The sequence below is a fragment of the Sorex araneus genome, chromosome 2 (assembly GCF_027595985.1).
Source record: "Sorex araneus isolate mSorAra2 chromosome 2, mSorAra2.pri, whole genome shotgun sequence".
NCBI classification, from domain to species: Eukaryota; Metazoa; Chordata; class Mammalia; order Eulipotyphla; family Soricidae; genus Sorex; species Sorex araneus.
The window spans coordinates 282,133,001-282,156,071 of NC_073303.1; the positions used below are offsets into that span (position 1 = coordinate 282,133,001).

At 51.3% G+C, this 23,071-nt stretch overlaps 1 protein-coding gene across 2 annotated transcripts; it reads left to right on the forward strand.

Moving 5' to 3' along the window:
* The first annotated feature begins 1,062 nt into the window (after positions 1-1,062).
* On the forward strand, positions 1,063-22,845 carry NRROS (negative regulator of reactive oxygen species). 2 transcript variants are annotated; one of them, XM_055128012.1, is made up of 3 exons: positions 1,063-1,296; positions 17,162-17,282; positions 20,715-22,845. In XM_055128012.1, exons 2-3 carry the CDS (start codon positions 17,175-17,177, stop codon positions 22,668-22,670), a joined length of 2,064 nt encoding a protein of 687 aa, XP_054983987.1. In that variant the 5' UTR covers positions 1,063-1,296; positions 17,162-17,174; the 3' UTR covers positions 22,671-22,845. The 2 variants fall into 2 exon arrangements, with proteins under 2 accessions (XP_054983987.1, XP_054983988.1); XM_055128013.1 differs by lacking the exon at positions 17,162-17,282.
* Positions 22,846-23,071: the final 226 nt, after the last annotated feature.

The window sequence follows — 23,071 nt, forward strand, 5'->3', positions numbered from 1 at the left end:
CAGGACCGAGAGGGAAGGGGAGATGAGAGCTGGCCTTGGACTCCCCACTCGTGGGCTGGTTGCTCACTGGCTGGGCAGACCCCGTGTTTCTCTTCTTCCACTATAAAGTCAGCTCCGGATACACAGCCAGGAAAGATTGCAGAAAAAACAAATTTCACACAGCAGAAGGTAGGGATGGCTTTGATTGAAGGGTAGCTGTTAGAAATTCATTGATTTTTTAAATTCTTGACAACCACTAGCACAGAACAGGTGTAAACAAAATTCTTTCTCTTTTGGTTTTGGTTTGGGGGCTGGGTTGTGGGGGTGGTGCTGGGGGTTAACTCTTAGCTCTGTGCTCAGGGATCGCTTCTGACAAGACTGGGGTCCCATAGTGCACCGCTGTACTAATTTTTTTTTCTTGGAGGGGGCGGGAGAGGCACACCCGACAGTGCTTGGGAGAGTTAGTCCCTGCTCAGTGCTCAGGAGAGACCCTCCTAAATGGTGCCAGGGATCAAAACTGACCGCCCACATGTAAAAGCTATGTACTCTGTTGCATGTCTCGCCACCACCCCCGCACACGCTCCCAAGATGTAAATGTGATCAAGAAGTTTTCAGGCAATCTGATAAGTCTTTAGGAACAATTTCCTTTTTTTTTTGCTTTGTTTTGTTTTTGCTCTTTTGGGGTCACACCCGGCGGTGCACAGGGGTTACTCCTCGCTCATGCACTCAGGAATTACTCCTGAAGACCATATGGGGACCATATGGGATGCTGGGAATCGAACCCGGGTTGGCTGCGTGCAAGGCAAACGCCCTACCCGCTGTGCTATCGCTCCAGCCCCTCCATTTATTTTTATTGTTGACGGACGGGACACATACAGGGAAACGAGCTGAGGGGTGCGACCCTTCCAGAGCAGTGGGCGCTCCCCGCAAACGCGTGAGCTGTCCCCCAGCCCAGCCAGCCCAGTGCCCCCTGCCTTACCTTGGCAGCTCGCCTTGAAAAGAGGTTGTGGGGCAGCAAACTCGCAGGCATGGACTCCCCCCAGCACCTCCGGCCAGGACCCCCCGCCCCAGCCCCGCAGCTCTCGGTCTCTAAGGAGCGTGGGTCCGCATCCCGGGGGGGCCCGCGCGCCCCTCCCCCGCCCCCGGTTCCCTCCCGGGGCTGAGTCGCTGCGCCGCGCTCTCCATGTGACTTCAGTTTCCGTCCGTTCCTTCCGCAAGTGCTAAAATAATCTGATGCCCCGGCGCGAGCAGGCAGTGAGGACGCCGGAGCCGGGCGAGAGGATGCGCCCCGCCGAGCCGCCTGGGCCTGCGGGAGCCGTGAGTACCGGGGGCGCGGGGGCTGGGGGCGGAGGGGACGGGCTCGGGGACCGCGTCTCGGGCTATCCCCAGTGCGCGCGGGGTGCGCGCCCGCACCTTCCTCCCGCCCTCCGCGAGCACTTTCCGCGGAGAGCCGGTGGCCACCCTGCGCGCGCACGGCGGAGCGGCTTCCAGGGCCGGAGCCCCGGCTTTGCTGCCGGGAGGGGTGATGTTTGGGTCTCAGTTGCTTCATCTGAGCAATGGGAACCACGTGTCGCTTCCCTGGGCAGCGGGAGTGGCGGCAACGAGGTGCCCCTTTGAGTCATATCATGGTCCAACACCCGTCCCTTCCCCGGTATACATTTCCCAGCACCAGTGTCCCCAGCTTTCCCCCCGCCTCCCCGGCCCCCTGGCCGCCCCTCCGAAAGGGCTTCCCGGGAGCTTGCTGATTCGCACAGGACATGGGCCTATTCACCCTTGCCCACGTGGAGGTGCGGGCAGGGTGCCGGGTGGGCAGGGGTGGGGGGCGGCGGAGGTATAGAAATGACAGGCCAAGCCCCTTCCCCATAGACCGTTTGTGCTGGGGTTCTGTGACTTACACCCCAGTTAGTAAGTATAGCGGGGGATGAGACCCCCCACTTCGTTAGTAGCCTCTCCATGGAAGTTGCATGCGTGAGGTTCAGCATAGACCCCCTTCTCCCACCCCTACCCCTGCCCCATCCCCTACGCCCCCACCCCGTTCCCAGCACTCGGGAGCTGTCTTAAGGCTGGGGCTGGGACCCCACGGTGCTGCCCCGAGCGGGGCCACCAGCTCACTCCTGTACGGGGAAGCAACACGTGTGCAGCGTGACTAGAACCGAGGGAGGCTGAGGCCGAACCTTGGCAGTGGGGCTCCCCGAGGCTGGGCCTGGGGGTACACCTTCAGGGGAAGACAGAGCATCTTCCCTAGGGTCTGGTTGGTAGAACATTCCGAATTATGTCAAGGGGGCGTTTTTCTCCTGGCCCCTGATGGCTCACTGCCCGAGCTGAAAATGTGACAGTGATGCTTTGCGCGGCTTCGGAGCCCTAGGACTTGGTTTCTTCACACATTATAGACTTGTACGTGCATGAGAGTTCCCAGAGGGATCCGAGACTCATGGGCATGAACATACACACACACACACACACACACACACACACACACACACACACACACACTGCCTGGAGGTATGCTCAGAGCAAAGGGGGCTGAAGAACTGTCTCTATAGCACGGCGCACAATCTGTTATAATTGGGGAACTTTTGGGATTTGTTTGTTTGTTTGTTTTTTGTGGGCCACACCCAGCAGTGCTCAGGGGTCACTCCTGGCAGATCTCGGGGGATCCGTATGGGGTGCTGGGGATTGAACCCAGGGTAGGCTGCATGTAAGGCAAGTACCCTACCTGCTGTACTCTCTCTGGCCCCTAAAGCTTGTGAACTTTCTGTGCACAAGTACCCAACATATGCCCCTAAAAGCTCAATTCCTGCTGGAGTTAAAAAAAAAAAGTCAAAGGCCATTTCAAAAACAGGGTGTTTGATTTTAGTAGGTACTTCCTGGGAAGGTCATGGAAACCCCTTTAAACCCAATCCTGCGTTTCTGTAGACCCGAGCCGAAGCAGGCTCTGGGCTTCTGTCCTGTATCCTGATTCCCTGGGAACAGAGCTCCCGCCAATTCCAGCCAACATGTGCGTCTGCTCCCTCCACGCAAACTGGGTTCCTGCGTGGATGACTCCATGGCCTTGCACATGCCCCACTAGGTAGGAAAGGGCGGCCCTCAACTGTGAGTGCACAGCATCTTTCTGGGACATGCTTGTCTGTAGCCTATCACCGGCGTCTGGGCTTCTGAATGCTCACTGGCGTGCCTGCATGCTAGCCAGAGATTTTTCTGCCTTTGTTTTTTTCTTTTTTTTTTTTTTGGTTGTTTTTTTTTTTTAATTTTTTTTGCTTTTTGGGCCACACCCAGAAATGCTCAGGGGTTACTCCTGGCTTTGCACTCAGAAATCACTCCTAGCGGTGCTAAGGGGACTATATGGGATGCCGGGGATCGAACCTGGGTCAGCCGCGTGCAAGGCAAACGCCCTACCCGCTATACTCTCTCCAGCCCTTAAACTATATGTTTTTAAATGGTTCCAATGGTAGGTTTTTTTTTTGCCACAATTAAATTTTTAAAAAAGGAAAAGGCTGGTTTCCTCAGTGGGAAATTGAGGCGTTATCAGAAGGAGAGATGCACGTGGCTGGGCAAAACCAACTGATTTCCAGAAGCAGCGGAGTCAGGTGCTGGGACCCAACCACACATGTCTTCTTGCTTCAGTGCATGGGCGGTTTCAGACTCATGAAGGAAGTGGAACGCGGCCACAGTTCTCACCATCGAGGGGGGCCTCCCGGCCAGTCCTGGTGAGCTGGAGAGACGGCACCAAGCCCGAGAGAGAGCATTCTTCGCTTCTGGAGGGCCTGGCTCCCGCCCCGAGCCACCATGGGGTCCCCTGAGCACTGCCACAGGGAGTTGGGTCTGGCCTCGGAATCACAAAAAAAACGAGTCGTATTGGTGCCAGTGGTGAGCTCAGTGTGGCAGGAAAACCTGGGAGGACATGAGGACTCCCCATCCCACCTTCCAACACAGAAGGTCACCTCAGCCAGAGGCTGCCCTGTGCCCCAAACAACTTTCTGTGGCACCTACAAGAATGACAAGTTCAGGGGCAGGAGTGATAGCACAGCAGGTAGGGCGTTTGCCTTGCACACTGCCGACCTGGGTTCGATCCCTGGCATCCCATATGGCACCCTGAGCACCGCCAGGAGTCATTTCTGAATGCAGAGCAGGAGGAACCCCTGAGCATTGCCAGGTGTGACCCAAAAAGCAAAAATTAAATAAATAATGAAAATTAAATCTTGAAAAAAAAAAGAATGAGAAGATTGTCTCTGGTGGTCTTTGGAGGAGAGAGGGCTCCAGGGCTCTAGCGCTCTGACTCTGCCCTGCCTCTTCTCAGCCAGCACCCCAGTACCCACCGTGCCTGGTAGGCATTTATCTTGGGGCACACATCTGCTCTCCAGTCACCTCCTGCCACTCCACTCTCCACATCCGCCTCCTCCCCAGCCTCCTCCGTGTCGCTCCCTCCTGGCAGCTCTGACCCCTTGGTGCCTGCCGCCTCTCAGTGCTCCCCTGACGTGCCACGTCTAAACTCTGTCCCTCAGTCCCTGTCGGGTCCCGGGCCCTCTCCTTCAAACTTGGACATGTTTTTTGTTTTTGTTTTGTGGCCCCACCTGGCGGGGCCTCGGGCTGCTCTGGCCAGGTTCTGGAGTCACTGCCTGTGGACAGAGCCAGGGTTCTGCCATGCAGAGATGGTCCTGCAGCCCCCAGCATCATGCTGGTCCCTCACTTCAGGCCTGTTCGTGGTCACCCACCATCCAGCCTGGCGCCCTGGGGCTTCCTTATGGGATTCCTCAAATGTCGTTTCTCCCATTCTAGTGCTACGCCATCCAACTAATAAAACGCTTTTTATGTCTTTAGAATGCCCAGTTTTCTCTCCCCTTTGGTAGTCCCTTCAGCAGCCTCTCTCGTCTTTGTCAGAACCCCACTCCATGGCATTGACAAGGGGCTGCCTCTACAGAGGAGACTGTGACCCCGGGAACTCAAGGGTGCTGGCAGACCTTTCCAGGGAAATTTTGGAAAGAGAAGTTCTCCCTAGGGGGGCTGAATGCTGAATGCTCACTGGTGTGCCTGCATGCTAGCCAGAGATTTTTCTGCCTTTTTTTTTTTTTTTTTGCCATTCCACGGCTGGTTTCCTCAGCGGGACCTGCAGCAGAGTAGGGAGGGTGCTTGCCTGGCACACGCTGACCCAGATTCGAGCCCGGGCACACCATATGGTCCTCTGAGCACCAGCCGTTTCTAAACTCGCCCAGGAGAACTTGGACCTTTCCTACCCTTCCCTTTATAGATACCATCAAAGGACATGGCATGAAAGGGTGTACCTGTCATGCTTGAGCTTGGACCATTTTCCTCCTGAGTCTTGAGTCAGCTGTGCTCACCACTGTGACACAACACCACTTAACCTCTAATTCTGGCCGAAAACCCGATAGTTTTGAAGGAGAGGAGCCCCACACACTCGGCAGTGCTCAGGGATTACTTCTGGCTCTGTACTCAGGAATCACTCCTGGTAGAGCTCAGGGTACCATATGGGATGCCAGGGATTGAACCTGGGTTGGCTCCATGCAGGGCAAGTTTTACTTAAAGAAATTTTCCCAGAGATATGTGAGAGGAGAGAATGAGATACATGCGCAACAGTGAGTCCAAGCTCCTCCAGCACTGAAAAGGCCTCCCCCGGCATTCTATTTTATTTTGCTTTTATTTTGGGGCCCCACCCTATGAGTTCAAGTGCACGACAAGGTGTTCGGTAGCCAAGAGCCGCCTCCCCAGGCCTCCTCATCAGAGGAACAAAGAGATGGGGGACTCACGGGTAGATGGTAACAATGACCGTTCAATGCAGAGTTGCTAGCATTCTTATAGAACAAGTGAGCGGGTTCGAGGTATAGGTCTGCACGTAGGTGTGATTGATCATTTACAGAGGTAAAGGGTTTCGGTGGAGGCATTTCTTTTGGGGGGATTATCTCAAGCAGACGTTCTGTCTCCCAGGGGCATTTACATTGCTTTTCTCTTTCCCTTGTTACTTCATGCTTGCAGTTATTTGGATAAACACAGGAAGAGATACAGATTCCAAAACTTAGTTCTCTGGGCTCCACCGGCAAACAAGGCTTTTACCGTAAATCCCAGACTAAGTCCTCAGGCTTAGCTTTTCCTTCCCCATGGGGTCCTCTCTCTTGAGTCATTAAGGCTTGCATCAAGACTGCTTTTATGCTTTTTAGACTGTCCCATTTCAGGATAGCTTTGCCACTCACCCCGGGTCCATCCAAGTCCCATGGTGGGACCCCCCTTTTTGGACGTCAGGAACTATGGCAACTGAAGCCCGAGTAAGTAATTATGACAGATGCCCAGGAGTAGATATATTTCACAGTAATCAGCTCCCAAACACTAGGAGCACAGAATTAATGGTCTTTCTGTGTTTAAGCAAAGAACATTGCTCTGTAATAAAATATAAAAAGGTTATAAGGGAAATAGGAAAGCAAGTAATTCACGACAAATTCAAAGTCCAGAAGGTTTGACTTATAAGTAACCAAGCCTGACTTGGGAAATTGTAACAATGCGAGGTAAAACACAAAGGAAAGGTTAAAGATAAACTCAGGGAATTAAGGGTGCTCATAAGAGCACTAGAAGCTTCTCTGGGGGGAGGAAAAGGGGCAATTCACTGATAAAGCCTAAGACACTTAGGGTTAATATCCAACACCAACCGACAGTGCTCAGGGGTCACTTCTGAGGGGCGAGAGGGACCTGTGAGATGTCAGAGATTGAACTCAGTTGACTGCATGCATGGCAAGAGCCCTACCCACTGTACTCTCCAGTCCCCCAGTCCTTACTCCTTATATGGACAGAGTTTCCTCACACATTCTCTCATTTGATTTTGACCCTATGAGATTGGCCTGGCAGGTATTATTATCACTAGGCTTTACTGCACGGCACCCCCCACCAGTCCCCGCCTCCCTCTCCCCCCTCCCCCACCCCCCACCTCCTGGCCTCCACCACCACTGGAATGAAGTGAGCAGAGAGAACCAACCTGTGTTGCAGAAAGGAAATGAAACATTGAAGTGAATGTGGTATTGGCCGGGTGCTTGTCCACAGAGATCTGGGGATCAGTATGTAAAGGTGACACAGAGGGGCACCACCAGCCTGTCAGAGCCAGATCTTATCTCCCCAGCCGAGCAGATTTGCTCTTTGAATGCCCCTGGCTAAGTGCCACCCCCGGGCCTGGAGCAGGGTAGAGCAGAGTGACCTGCTTTACGAAGGGCTGACCTGACCACAGAGGGAAGCAGGTTGATTCATTTGCCGCCCTGAGCAGATGAAGTGGAGCAGGGTGGTGTCACAGCGGCGATCCACACCGTGGCTAGCCAGAGTCCCCACGGAACAGCCCCAGAGAGGAGGGGCTGCTGTGGCCCCACACGCCTCTCCAGGCAAATGCAGAGACCCATGTGTGTGTATGTGTGTGTGTGTGTGCAACACTCTAGTCCTTGACCAAGTGGGTTAGGCTCAAGATTGAGGCAAGTGGGGCTGGAGTGATAGCACAGCGGGTAGGGCGTTTGCCTTGCACGCGGCCGACCCGGGTTCGAATCCCAGCATCCCATATGGTCCCCTGAGCACCGCCAGGGGTAATTCCTGAGTGCATGAGCCAGGAATGACCCCTGTGCATTGCCAGGTGTGACCCAAAAAGAAAAAAAAAAAGATTGAGGCAAGTGATGGGTTTTTATTTCTTTAATGCTGGGGCCAAACGCTGGGCCTTACTGACGTGAAACAATAGCACTACCATTGACCTTCATTCCCTGAGATATCTGGATTATGGGTTGATCTGGATTGATCTGGAGCAGAGGAGTTGGGCCAGACCTGGCCGCGCTCGGGGGCTACTTTCAGCTCTGTAGTTGGAGGTTACTACTGGGCGTGGGTCATGCTTGGGATTTGAACTGGAGTCTGCAAGAGGCAAGGCAAGCCACTTAACCCCTGTATTCTCTCTCCAACCCTGAATTTTGTTTTTATTTGTTTTTGTGGTGCCAGAGATCCAATTCAAAGCCTGACACATTCGAGGCATGTGCTGAGCCATCTCCCTGGCCCTGAGATCTGGTTTTATTTTTATTTTATTTAAATTTGGGGGAGGGGGAATCACACCTGGCAGTGCTTAGGGTCTATTTCTGCTTCTTTGCTTGGGACTGACCTCGGCAGTGTGCAGGGCACCATATTTGTCAGTGGGGATTCAAACTGGAGCCTGCAGGCTGCCAAGCAAGAGATATAAGCCCTCTCCCTTCTCTCCGAGCTCAGATTTGGGCTTTAAACTGGTGCAGGGAAACCAGGGCTCAGCATCCCCTGGGGCACCTTGTCTGGGTCTTTCATCTTTATGGCATGGCCTCGGTGTCCTCATGTCTACAGTAGTGGCCGAGAGTCCCTTCAGAAACGCTCCAGTCCTTAGCAGGATAAGTAGATTAAGTGCAAATGCCAGCACCTTTGCCAGGTGAGTCACACGCAGTGGATTGCTCCTTCCTCACACAGATCCCCGGGACCACACATTCCGAGAGCACGCCAACAATTTCAGTGGCTGCAACTCCTCATTCTTTGTCCAGGCTTCAAGAGGGTTCTAAGGATTTGACTCCTGGGGGCAAAGATGAGAAGCCTTGAGTGCACAACAGCTGCCGACAAAGCAGTGAGCAGCCACCGTGGGTCACTGGTCACATGGCCACCACTCCTCCTTGAGCTTACTTTCAAGCGCGTGGAATAGAGCGACTGCTCCGTAGAGAGACATATCATCCCCGTTTCCCTGGGAGGAAATCGAGATCTGGAAGCTGAGAAATATGGCGAAGGTCAGAGTCAGGCTTTATGTGTTTTCTGTGTCACTCCCGGTGTGCACAGGGTTTTCTCCTGGCTCAGTGCTCAGGGGTCACTCCTGGAGATGCTCAGGGGACCATATGCTGTGCCGGGGATTGGCCGCATGCAGTACCTTAACCCCTGTACTCTGTCTCTCCTGCCTCTCTGCCCCTGAGCCCTGGTGCTTCCCACTTTACCCGGGTCTCAGGGAGAGGACCAAGAACATGAGTGTTGAGTCTGTTTCTTCTGGCATGTAGAAATGTCTGTAATAAAACTTAGTTATAAGTCAATGGTATTTTTTTCCTCTTGACCCCCGAACGAGATTGTTTGCAGTACACTCAAAATAATTTCATTTCTTTCTTTCAATTTTTTTTGGGGGGGTCACACCCAGCAATGCTCAGGGGTTACTCCTGGCTCTGCACTCAGGAATTAATCCTGGCAATGCTTGGGGGACCATATTGGATGCCGGGAATTAGAACTCAGGTCGGCCACATGCAAGGCAAATGCCCTATCCACTGTACTGTCACTCCAGTCCTAATTTCATTTCTAAGTGCCTCTAAAACTATTTCTGTGAAATTAATCCAGCTCCGATTTTGACACCTATTTTAATTTTTAAGCAATAATAGATTGATTCTGCTTTTAAAACTTGTCATAATATAGTAATTGTTCATAGTTATAAAACTAGGAGATAATGGAGCCAGAGTAATAGCATAGTGGGTAGGTCATTTGCCTTGCACATAGCCAACCTGAGTTCTATCCCTGGGATCTCATATGGCTCCCCCAAGTACTGCCAGGAATAATTCCTGAGTGTAGAGCCAGGAGTAACCACTGAGCACCACTCAGTGTGGCCATAAAACAAAAATAAAAATGCAAAAAAGGGTATAAAACAACAAAGAAGCGAAACTATGGGTATGAAAAAAATGAAATACCGTGTGCATTTTGCCCCACTGTCGAGACTGAGGGATGCCAATTCCAGTATTTTCTATTTAGGTACAAATAGAAATGTAATCTTTTATTTATTTATTTATTTATTTATTTATTTATTTATTTTTGCTTTTCGGGTCACACCGGCAATGCACAGGGATTACTCCTGGCTCTGCACTCAAGAATCACCCCTGGCGGTGCTCAGGGGACCATATGGGACGCTGGGAATCAACCAGGGTCGGCGCGTGCAAGGCAAACGCCCTACCCACTGTGCTATCGCTCCAGCCCTGAAATGTAATCTTTTACACAGAGCACAGAGCCAGGAAGCCCCAGTGCAGCTGGGTGTCACTCAAAATATTAAAGAAAAGGGGTCAGAGCAATAGTACAATGGGCAGGGCATTTGCCTTGCAGGCAACCGACCTGGGTTAAATCCCCTGCATCCCATATAGTCTTTTGAGCACCACCAGGAGTAATTCCTGAGTGCAGAGCCAGGAATAACCGCCTGAACACAACCGGGTATGGTCATCTACAAACAGCACAAAATAGGAAAAGAAAAGAAAACCATCATAAAAAACAAACAAACAAACAAACAAACAAACAAGCAAACAAACACACTGAGGCTGGAGAGATAGTACATCAGGTAGGGCATTTGTCTTGCACAAGGCTGACCTGGGTTCGATTCCCAGCACTCCATATAGTTCCCTGAGCACCGCCAGGGGTGATTCCTGAGTGCAAAGCCAAGAGTAACTCCTAGGCATTGCCGGTGTGACCCAAAAAGCAAAAAACCAAAAAAACAAAAACAAAACAAAACAGAAAAGTATCATCAGGAACCCCAGTTTAGAGGCCTTCTCAGCCCCCCTGTTTCCACCACTGGCGCGGCCCACCCTCTTGACACTTTTTCTTTCCATTGCTGACTCTCTTGATTTCTTTTCTGTCCACCTGTCTTGTACTCATAGCTCTTGCTCCCTCGAAGCATCAACTCTGCCTTCTCTCTCTTCTCTCTCTGCCTCGTAGCTCTAGTTTCCACTGTGGGGCTCCTAATTCTCTCGTTCAGAATCCCTCGTAGGGACCGGCCACATGTAGGATGGACCCGCCCTGGTGAGGAACTTCCTCAAGGGCCTGCCAGCTTCTTGGAGGTGGCAGGATGGAGTCATGTGACTGTTGAGTGCTGTCTTTCCCCAGCAGCGAGGCTGTGAATGTGGGTACTGAGCAGTGGACCCTGACCATCGAATGGAACTTGTACAGCTCCCCTGTTTCCTGAATTACACTCGAGACACATGGGCTGACACTTTGGGGCTGCTTTCAGGTGTGAGAGAAGCTTTCAGAAAACTTGATTTGCATGCCCAGATGTTCAGGTTCTCGGAATATTTGGGAGAGGCCTCTGTAATGGTGCACGGAGGTTCTGGACCCACTATCAGCAATATTTAGTCTGCCGATCAACCCAGTATTTTTCATGCTCAAGCCCAGCGAGGCTCATGGGTGCCGCCATGCACAGGGGTCTCTAAGGGTCTGCGTGTGTTTGGGGAGACCACTTCAGGTGCAGGGGATTGATGGCAGGAACTTGAGCATGCAAGCTTGCACCCCTCTGAGCTACTCCCCTCCGCTCTCCCTACTCAGTGTAAAATTCTTATCTCAAGAATTACCTTTAGTTCACACCTAGAATATTTCCTGCCACAGAACTTCAAAATATAAATGCAGTCTTTGATCAGCCAGGATGTTGAATTTCCAAGAGCCCACCGAAAGAGAAAGACTGTTGCTTCTGAACTTATTTCAAATGTAAAATTCTCTTTTATTTCAGATACTCTTCTTGTCAAGATCATATAAACCCAAAGTCTGTGTTTAGCAGGGAAGAAGCTGCAAAATATATTCTGACTTCTTCCTCAGGGCAGAAGCTCTGAAAAAAAAATTTTTTTTAAGTTCTTCATTTTTATCCAAATGCAGAAGTGATTTATTTTAGTTAACAGTTTTCACATCGGAAAAGTTTGCAATAGTCTGATAATATCATGTGTACCATCTGAAAATACATCATTCAGCATACATGTAGGGGCTGGAGTGATAGTACAATGGGTAGAGTGTTTGCCTTGCATGTGACTAACCCAGGTTAGAACTTTGGTATCCCATACGGCCCCCTGAGCACTACCAGGGAGTAATTCCAGAGTGCAGACCTAGAAGTAAGCCCTGAGCACTGCTGGGTGTGGCCCCAGAATACAAACAGCATATATATAAATTTCCAGAGTTGTCTCAATATTTCCTTAATTTTTAAAATTAATCTTGTTGTTGTTTTCTGGGCCACATCTGGCTCAGAGATTCCTCCGGGTGATACTCCGGACCGTGCGGTGCTGGAGCTCATACCCGGGCCTCCCACATGCAAAGCCTGTGCTCAACCTCTCTGGCTCCACACTCATGCTTTTTTTTTTTTTTTGTCCCTGGGACTTAGAGAGACCAAAGTTGCTTGCATGAGGCTTTCAAATGCTGGTTGGTAATAGGAAATGTTTGAAGTGGTCACAGAGTAGGGTTTCTGTTCTTTATTATCAGTTTTCTGTGGTCTGTGACCAGCTGCCCGTCCCTTTCTCCCAGGACCCCTGGTGGGATTTGCTCCTTCACGGTGAGCAGGGGCTGCCTCCCCTTCTGCCGGCCCTCCCGCCCGCACCTGTGCTCCTGTAGTTGAAAGTCTACTAGTGACACGGTTACACCCTGCTGTGTGTACAACATTGCGTGGAAGGATGTCCTCCCCCCACCACCTAAAAATATTCATCTCTCTCACCCACTTTCTCAACCAGACCTCTTCCTATACAGCCTTTTCAGCCTACCTGATGATGTGGGGGAGAAAATCCTGAGTTACTTGCTAATATATGTGTAACACTCGCAATGCTTACTGATAGCTCCTTTAGCCCGCTCTTGCCTGGGAACAGCTGCTGCAGTAGTAACAGCCAGAGGAGGTAGGGAGGTGAGAGTGGGGAGGAGAGAGGAGACATTCAGGGTGCCCCCGGTTATTCAAGCTCCAGCAGCCCTTCTAAAAGGAAAACAAAAACCAAACCAAAACAAAACCAAAACTCAGGACAGTTACTCTTAGTAGCCCAAAACTTGAAGTATGAGGCCACCTTGTTAGGGACAGAAATACCTGTAGGTGTTTACCAGATGGTTGTGTTTTAGATAATTGTGTTTTAGGCAATCAAGTCATTTTTTAAGTATATGTATGGAAAAGGCAGGGCTGGAGCGATAGCGCAGTGAGTAGGGTATTCACCTTGCACACGGCCGACCTGGGTTTGATTCCTCTGCCCCTCTCGGAGAGCCCAGCAAGCTACCAAGACTATCAAGCCTGCATGGCAGAGCCTGGCAAGCCACCTGTGGCGTATTCTATATGCCCAAAACAGTAACAACAAGCCTCACAATGGAGACATTACTGGTGCCCGCTCGAGCAAATCGATGAGCGACGGGATGACAGTGACAGTGACAGTGATGTTCCAAATAGTGTGTGGGAGGTTATTTGATTAAATGGCGATCTGGTCTTTATCTGGCCTTCAGATGGCATCATTTGCTAAATTTGCTTACTTCATCTCAGTGGACAGTGATCAAAGGTGTATGTGTGTGTGTGTGTGTGTGTGTGTGTGTGTGTGTGTGTGTGTGTGTGTGTGTGTGTGGTACCTCATGCTCATATGCTGTAAGGATCCTGAGTACAGGAGCCCATATGGCTTTGTCCTGGCCATCTGTCCCGTGTGTGCCATGAGGCAGGAATTCCTGCCCAGGTGCAGGAGCAGGAGAGGGCCTGCAAACAGAGTTCCCCGCGTCTGCCACAGGCCGATGAGTTCTCATCGGAAAGTTCCCTCCGTGCTAGCAAAAGCTGGCCTGCATGAAATGAAGGTTCAGGTTGATTCACCTGGTTTCACTTAGCTTTTCTGTGAGTATGTTTTCATTAGTGAGTATTCAAATCAGACCAGGAAGTTAAAATTAGCCCTGTTGTAAACTTATTCGAAGAAAAGGAAAGAGGAAGGAGCCCCCGATGGCTCAGATGCAGCAGGCAGGAAGGTCTCGGTCACTGCAGTAGGTGAGGAGGTGCTGGTGCAGCTGGCCTGAGGCAGGACAGCGTGGACAGGTTTCCTCCTCCCTGTCACCAGAAACAGATAACTGGCTGGGGTCAAAGCTGGACTCTGGGGAGTGGGGAGATTTTCCTCCTGCCGAACACTGAGTCTGACCCTGCGCTTAAATTTCTGGAGCAGATGATTAACTACAAGGTAGATCTAGGAGAAAAAGTTTCGGGCAGGTGCCATCTTGCCGACCTCTCTCCACCTTGCCAACAACACGGTTGGTGCCATCAGCCATGTTGGTTCTCATCCTTCACAGTAACAGACCCTGAGAAGAGTTTCTGCCACCCCAGCAAAGAACTCAGCTCTCTGGGGACAAAGAAACAAGGATTAAGAATGCTCATTGTGGGGCTGGAGCAATAGCACAGTGGGTTTGCCTTGCACGCGGCCGACCCGGGTTCGAATACCAGCATCCCATATGGTCCCCTGAGCACCGCCAGGAGTGATTCCTGAGTGTAGAGCCAGGAGTAACCTCTGAGTATCGCCAGGTGTGACCCAAAAAGCAAAAAAAAAAAAAAAAAAAGAAAGACTCTATGTGGTGCTGAGGATTGAACCTGGGTTGGCTGTGTGCAGGGCAAGGGCCCTACTGTACTATCTCTCTGGCCCAGTGTCTTTTGTTTTTGTTTTTTAGTGCCCGCTTGAGCAAATTGGTGAACAATGGGACAACAGTGCTACAGTGCCAGTGCAACAGTGTTTTAAGGAAAGAGGGACTTGAGAGATAGCTTAGAAATTAAAGTTTTGCCTTGCACCCTGCCAACCCCAATTGGAATCCTTGACACAACATATGATTTCCCCAACCGCCCCCAAAGGATCACTACTCAGCACAGAGCCAGGAAGAGTCCCTGAGCACTGTTGAGTGAGGCCCCAGACTCCTTTCCACCACAAAGAAAAGGGGTTGGGGAAATGGCTCGAAGGGTTGCAGCTCAGGCCTTTGCCTGTGGAGGCTTCAGGTTTGATCCCCAGCACTCTGTGACTTTGATGGCTTCTGACCACTGCTAGAGAGGTTAAAAGATATATATTTGTTTTAGTTTTGGGTCCAAACTGGCAGTACTCAGGACTTACTCCTGGCTGTGCTCAGGGATCATTCCTGGCAGAGCTTCGGGAACCATGCAGGATGCTGGCAATTGGAACTAGGGGGGCAGCAAGCCAAGGAAGTGCATTACCTCTCTATTACTTCTCTGGCCCCTAATTTTTTTTTTTAGCTAAAATAAATAAAATATGGAATTCAACTATGTAAGCAGTTTCAAAGGGTACTTTTCTCATTCAAATACATGGAAAATAAAAGTGGAAAAAAATGACCATGAAGGAAATTCTCATTAGCAATTTGACTTTAATATAGTTTGATTTTATTATAATTATCTAACGTTTAAAATATTTATTGCTGAATTTTCACTTTTCCCTTTGCAATGTTCCTACTTAAGTTGGATATTAATGGCCATTGTTGCAGTTTTATCATTTTTAGCAATAATAGATATAAGAGAACATCATTAGTGTGATGTAGAACTACTAATAAACCCCTTCTCACTTGGATGAACTTAAATCAGTTTCCTTTTATTGATTTTTGCTCATAACATAATTTTGAAGTTTAGCTCAGTTAATAAAAGAATAATTGCTCTGGTGTTATGGGTAAAATTCTTGTGTTGTAACCTTGCAATTCATTGCTGGGGACTATTATAACTGTTTCATACATGAATCTTGGATACATATAGCAAAAAAGAATATTATTTTGTGATAGTTTTTATATATGTGTATTTTCTTTCCTTTTGTTGATGTGAGGCTTCATCTCATCCTTATCAAACAGGATAAAATTCTTCCATGAATTAACATATATTTCCTGTTGGCAAGTTCATGTGTAGTATTTGTGTGTGTGATAAGATGTAAAAACAAAGTATTTCCAGTTAAGTGATCATTTTCTTTGAAATGTTATGTTATTTCTTTATATAGAACTACAAAGTCTATATGGAGAGTAGAATGATTTTTTTTTTTTTTTTTTGCTTTTTGGGTCACACCTGGCGATGCGCAGGGGTTACTCCTGGCTCTGCACTCAGGAATCACTCCTGGCGGTGCTCAGGGGACCATATGGGATGCTGGGAGTCGAACCCGGGTTTGCCGCGTGCAAGGCAAATGCCCTACCCGCTGTGCTATTGCTCCAGCCCTAGAATGATTTTTTATATTTGAAATTCCTTCATTAGATTAGTCTCCAAAACAAACCAAAAAAATGCCTCCCCCAAAAGTCGTCAATTCAACAACACTTACAGGGGAAGAAATTCACTCTGCTGTTCATTCTCCTAGACCGCTAAGAGGGGTATTTTAGGACTGTTCTCAGCCATGCTACTACCCAGCCAACATGAACCTTGAACAAGCCAGGGCCTTTGTATGTCACATGTAAAAATGTGATGGTGAAGGACATGTTATATTTACTTTTGAATCCTGTTCTAAAAGTGGGACCAGAGAGAGAGAAAGAGAGAGAGAGAGAGAGAGAGAGAGAGAGAGAGAGAGAGAGAGAGAGAGAGAGAGAGAGAGAGAGAGAGAGAGTGAGTGAGTACAGGAAATAAGATTCTTGCTTTGCATGCATCTGACCCAGTTTGATCATGGCACTGCATAGTGCACCCCTGAGCACTGCCAGGAGTCACTCAAGCACAGTGCCAGGAGTTGCCAGTGTGCACCTCCTGGTGTTGCTCCATGACATACAGACAAAAGATTCTACTGACATAATGCATCATGATTCCCATTCTATGTTCGTTGGCAGCCAAGAGAACTGATAATCCACTTTATCAGGAATCTTCCTGATAAGACTACTTTTTCACTTCCCTTGAGTCCCCCGACTTCATCCAGTCAAAATATCAACATGCTTTTTTCCAAAGGACTCTATTCCAGTGAATTCAGGAGTGAGATCTATGCTTTCCTAAACACCTCGTGTCAACAGAAAAATGAGCTCCGTAGAAACAAAGACTGCAATTAATATTTCAATCCCAGCCATGATTCTTTGGTTCTTTCATGCAGCAAATGTTTCGTAAGCCCAGGACTCACCACCATGCAGATTTGAGCTTTTGGAGAAAAACTTCAACAGAATGACCAAACCTAGGGAACTTCTGGTGACCTGAGACCCAGTCCCTCAAGTCCGCTGCTTCTCTCTGCTGTTGCCAGACTGTTGGCAGTTTCACTGTTCGGCCACCTGCCCATCCAATGATTGAGGCAAAACGAAAATGAGTTCTTGTTGACAGTTGCAGTGAAAGGTTGAAAGTGTTGGCTAAATTGAGGTATTTGAATAATCTGTGGGTTTTTACCTCCCCGTAACTGTGGGCCCCTGAGACCAGTCTCAGCGGGAACTGGCTCTCTCTGGAGAGCGCGGGGAGGCCCTCTTGGGGGGTCCTGCCCTTACCCACGTCTGCCGTGCCCTCTGTCCACAGTGCTGCACTTGAGATGGAGCTACTGCCCCTCTGGCTCTGCCTGGGTTTGCACGTCTCGGCCCTGGGATGGAGGACTGGAAACGGAATGGCCGCAGCGGCATCCCCGGGGGGCTGCACTGTGGTGAGTTTTCCGGGGGAACTTGGTTGTCTGTTTGCTTGTGTCCTTGTTCTGCTTGTTTGTGAAGCTGATGGATTGTCCATCAAGGCAGGCAGGGAATGGATGAGTCCACATCTCTCAGTGCTCTGTGCAAGCCGCTCCTGAACCGTCAGCTAAGGTGATGGCTGGGAAAGAACAGGCGGTCCTTGTGTCCCCAACTGCCCCCCCCCAACCTCTTTATCAGAGCTGCTGAAGACAGCAGGACCCAGAGTCGGGCCCCGGGCTGATCACCTGGAACAGAGCAGAGGCCTTGTTAAAATTCTGGCTGCTTCAGCTTCACTGACCGTATAAAAGCTCTGGGTGGGGAACGTGAAGTGAGAGAAGCCCAGCCTCAGAGCACGGGGGAGCGGACAGTGGAGAGCAAACGCCTGCACAGCTGCACTGCTGCCCCAGTTGCCCGCACCGAACTTGGGGCCACAGCCTGGGCTGCACTGGCCAGACCCAGGGCCACAGCCTTGGCCATGCTTCAGTGTAGAGGAGCCGGAGTGATTAGGAGGCTCTCAGCTCAGAACAGCACGTTTTCAGACGTGTTCATTCTCCTTTGCCTGAAATGAATGGTATACAACATTTGCTGAAGAAGCATAGATTTCTATCATGTACGTTTGCCTTGAGTCCTCCTCTAGATCCAGCACGGGGAGGACAAATTGGATGTTGGGGTCGATACTCCTTTAAGTCAAAAATGTGTTGTTAAGGCGGGTGAATCTTCAAAACCCAGCTGGTCATGGTTCTTAACCACTTTCAGTAACCTCTAACCGCGAGGTTGGAGTTGACTCCAGTCGGGGGGTAGGACTTATGAGTCAGACCACAACCCAAGCCCACCTGTCACTAGCTGTTGAAATTGGGGACGGGGTGGGGGAGGGCACTCTGTGCCTCAGTTTCCTCATCTGCAAAATATGGAGAAAAAGAATGCCAACTGGGGGAAATACATAATGTCGACCAACAATACCATGCCACTGGCTTGTCAGAATGATCAAATGAGTTAGTCTCTGGGAAAGGCTCAGAACAGTGCTGTGTGTGCTAATTGCTGTGTGCTTGCTCTTCATTATTGTTATTTGTGTTTGCTGCCAGGACTTCCTCCATTCCCTGAGGAAGCAATCAGAGATTAGCTTCACGGGAGCTAGGCCCAGTTCTTTTTTTTTTTTTTTTTTTCAGTTAAAAACATCACTTCTTTATTTCGAAGGAAAAATAAAAGACCCTCCTAACCCTTTCCAAAAAAACCTGGTAATAATAATAACAACAATAAAAAATCCTATTAGAAACCATAAGGAAGCACTGAGAGTTTGAGTATTACATTCTTCAAGTATGCTGTTCGGATTTTTTGTTTTTTAAATTGGTAACTAAACACATATTTTAAAAAACCTTGAAAGTGCGGCCAAGGGATTTTGCTTAAAATTAAGTATTTCGAGGGCTTTCCGAATACTGTAGGAGGGGCTGAGCAGTGACCCTTTGGGGCATGGTGCTCTCACTTCTGCCTCCGAGCCGAGGGTAAGGGACCAGGTGCAAAAGTGGTCACACTTCCACGGTTAGCATGAATGGCCAACTTGGGTGAGAGGTAGGCCCAGTTCTTAGCAGAGGGAAAGGAGGGACAGTTGGGCCAGACGGCCCCTCCAACCTGAGAAGCTGGAGTTGTGCTCAGCAGCCAGTGAGCATGGGGACAAGGGGTGGGGTATTTCCTCTAGCGAGACAGAGAGGGTAGAGGCCTCTGCCCAAGCTGCATTAATCCCATGACATAATAATACGGTGGGTTTTTATTGGATGCTGATGGCCTGGTGGTCATTTGGTAGCATTTCAGGAGATACAGGGAATGGCAGTGGTGTGACCTCACTCCTGTAGAAGCTGCAGAGAGACGAAATGAACCACGGCCTTCTCCAGAGAGGCCCCGTGCAGGGGAGACCAACACTTATTCAAACAGAGACACGTTCCTTGTTTTTGCAGGGCAAGATTCACTTTTGTAAAGTGTTAACACCCACCTCCACCCTCCCCATTGCCCCATGATTGTGAAACAATACCAATAAAAGTATGCAGAGGCCTGGGGTGATCACACATAAGACTGAGCACATGCTTTTCCAGGCACCCACGAGTTTATTTTAGTAGGTAAAGAACTTGAGAGAGGAATTCATTGCCCAGGGGTCAGGGGATGGCAGATAGTAGGTGGCAGAGCTGAGGGACAGACAAGAGTCCAAACCTGTGCTGCTTCTGTCAGGAGGTCCCCCACCCCCCCACCCCCGTTCCACACTAGACAATCACTGGCCTGGCTCCGCTGCTAAATCTGCGGTGAGGAATACCACTGCTTCCAGCCTTAACACTGAAATCTTTTTCCGGGATGCCTAGGTGGGGTCCTATGGCTGATGCTTTCTGCCAATCACAGTGAATCCCCAGCCTAGTTTAGGACCCTGAAGCTGGCAGTTTTTACGTGACCCGCTTCTCCTGCCTCTTTACTCCACACAGCCATAGTAGAATGACAGTCAGTGAAAGCACCAAATGGAACATTCAAACATTGGATTTTGTCCATTGACTCCTTACTCTTCCCCAGATGTCCCCTTATTCCTCAGGACAGTTCTGGGTGGCGACGTGCTCTCAGGTGTTTGAGCTGTGGTCTTTATCCTTCCAGGACACAGACTTGCCTCCAGGAAGAATTCCTTTTTGTCAAATGAAGCCATCCCAGCGCCCCTGGCTGTTTAGCAGGTCCCCTGAGCCACCTGGCGGTGATGGGTAGAGAAGTCACAATGCTGTAGGACCAGTTACATAAGCTGTGCCCACCGTGCCAGCTGCTCCACTTCTTACCTCATTTCACAGCACTCCTCTGAAGCAGGTTCAACCTTCCCATATTTTCAGAGGAAATAACAGACTTAAATTGTTTGCCCACGGTTACACAGAACAGACAACAGAGGTGGGATTCAAACCTGGGCCTTTAGTCCCTCTCAGAGTTAACCCAAACGTTGCAACACAGGTACTGCTTCCCTAATGTGCAGTGCCTGATAAGTGAGGTCTGGGGCCAGAGATACAGTACAGGGGGCAAACGCTTGCCTTGCATGCAGCAGACTCCGGTTTGATCCCCGGCACCCCTTCTGGTCTGCGGGGCTCTACAAAGAGTGATTTCTGAGCACAGAGCTAGGAGAAAGCCCTGAGTACAGCAGGGATGACCCACTACCCCACCCTGGGGCCCAGTACAAACCAACCACCACAACAACAATACCAAAAAACCAGTTCTGTGAGGTCTGGAGCTCAGCTCCCCGCTATTTCACTGGGATGACAGAGAGTGAGGAAAAGTGCTCCAGGGCCGTTCCCAGCAGGGGCAGGAACCGTCTGACCGACGATGCGAGTTTTCCGTTCCGTGTGCGTCTGCCGGCGAGGCCTCCTTCCCCACCACCGCTCACCCGTGTGCTTTGGCCCTAGGTGGACGGGACCGCTGACTGTCGAGGGCAGCATCTGGCTTCGGTGCCCGACGACCTCCCGCTGTCCTCCCGCACGCTGCTCCTGGATGCCAACCCGCTGCGGACGCTGCGGAACCACTCCCTGCAGCGGTACCCGCTCCTGGAGAGCCTGAGCCTGCGGGGCTGCCGCCTGGGGCGCCTGGGGCGCCGCGCCTTCCGCGACGGGGCGGCCCTGCGCAGCCTGGCGCTGGCCGACAACGCGCTGTGGGAGAGCCCCGGGGAGACGGCGGCCGCCCTGCGCCGCCTGCGCGGCCTGCGCCGGCTCGACCTGTCGGGGAACGGGCTGACGGAGGAGGCGGCGGCGCGCCTGCTGCGGAACCTCTCCTCCCTGGAGTGGCTGTCGCTGGCGCGCAACACCCTCATGCGGCTGGACGAGACCACCCTGGCGGGCCTGCGGCGCCTGCGGGAGCTGGACCTGCAGAGGAACTACATCTTCGAGATCGAGGGCGGCGCCTTCGACGGCCTGCCCGAGCTGCGGCGCCTCAACCTGGCCTACAACAACCTGCCCTGCATCGTGGACTTCGGCCTCACGCAGCTGCGCCTCCTCAACGTCAGCTACAACGCGCTCGAGTGGTTCCTGGCGTCGGCCGAGCCCGGCGCGGCCTTCGAGCTGGAGACGCTGGACCTGTCGCACAACCAGCTGCTCTTCTTCCCGCTGCTGCCGCAGGCCAGCCGGCTGCGCACGCTCCTGCTGCGGGACAACAGCATGGGCTTCTACCGCGACCTCTACAACGCCTCGTCGCCGCAGGAGATGGTGGCGCAGTTCCTCCTCGTGGACGGCAACGTCACCAACGTCACCACCGTCAGCCTGTGGGAAGAGCTGGCCTTCAGCGACCTCTCGGCCCTCCGCCTCCTGGACCTGAGCCAGAACCAGTTCCAGTACCTGCCCAGCGGCTTCCTGAGGAAGATGCCCGCCCTGGCCCACCTGAACCTCAACCAGAATTGCCTGAGGACGCTCCACATCCGGGAGCACGAGCCCCCGGGAGGACTCACGGAGCTGGACCTGAGCCAGAACCAACTAGCCGAGCTGCACTGGGCGCCCGGGAGCCCCGGCTGCCTGCGGAGCCTCCGCTCCTTCAACCTGAGCTCCAACCAGCTCCTGGGGGTCCCCGCCGGGCTCTTCGCAGAGGCCAGTAACATCACTACAATCGACCTGAGCCGCAACCCGATTTCACTCTGCCCCGGGGGCTCCCCCACTTGCGTGGATTTTCGGAACGTGGCCTCTTTGCAGCGCCTCTCTCTGGAGGGCTGTGGGCTGGGAGCACTACAGGACGGCGCCTTCCAGGGCACCTCCCTCACCCACTTAGACCTGTCTGGCAACAGGGGGGTTCTGAACGGGAGCGTCGCCCCTCTCCACCAGGTGGCCGGCACGCTACAAGTCTTGTCTCTCAGGAACGTGGGCCTCAGCCCTGGCTCCAGGGAGTTGGACTTGTCCAGCTTCAGGAACCTGAGGGTCTTGGATCTGTCCGGAAACGCCCTGACCAGTTTCCCCAGGTTTGGGGGCAGCCTGGCGCTGCAGACCCTGGACCTGCGGAGAAACTCGCTCACCGCCCTCCCGACAAAAACCGAGTCGGAGCCACTCCTGAGAAGTCTCTGCACCCTCTACCTCAGCCAGAATCCCTATGACTGCTGTGGGGTGGAGGGTTGGGGCGCCCTGCAGCGCGTGCACGCCATTGCTGACGGGGCCATGGTCACATGCAACCTCTCCTCCAAGATCATTCGCCTGAGAGACCTGCCTGGTGGCAGCATCCCTCAGGACTGCAAGTGGGAGCGGGTGGACATGGGCCTGCTCTACCTCGTGCTCATTCTCCCTAGTTGCCTCACCCTGCTGGTGGCCTGCACGGTCATCTTCCTCATGTTCAAGAAGCCCCTGCTGCAGGTGGTCAAGAGCCGCTGCCACTGGTCATCCATATACTGACCAGGCTGGGGCTGCCCTCAGAAGGCAGCTCCAGGGAAGGGCCAGGTCTCTGCCCCGTTTCAAGGCCTGAGACTGAGGCTGAGGAATGATGGTTTAAATTCAAGTTTAAAAGGTTTTCATCCCTTCGTCACCCCAGTTTTCATCCACGACTCCTTACCCTCTGATAAAGTATTTATTAAGCAATGTGTCACAATTTTTTTGAATGTGTCATAAATATTTAAAGACTCAAGTGCAACTTGTGGGGATTTTTTTGGTCAAAAATGATCTTTGGTGGTTTCCCTTAGATTTTTTTTTTTGCATATGTGTGTGTGAAGTAAGCAGTTTTTATAAAGGGCACTAATTATGAGGCGAGAATGTGGACTTCTCTAGAAAGAGATACAGATCAAAGAGTCCCGAAAATG

Excerpts from the sequence above, each read along its gene's own strand:
- NRROS (XM_055128012.1), top strand. The coding sequence starts at position 17,175 with ATGGAGCTACTGCCCCTCTGGCTCTGCCTGGGTTTGCACGTCTCGGCC. Across the intron at positions 17,283-20,714 it reads CCCCGGGGGGCTGCACTGTG|GTGGACGGGACCGCTGACTG; the intron begins GTGAGTTTTCCG and ends CTTTGGCCCTAG.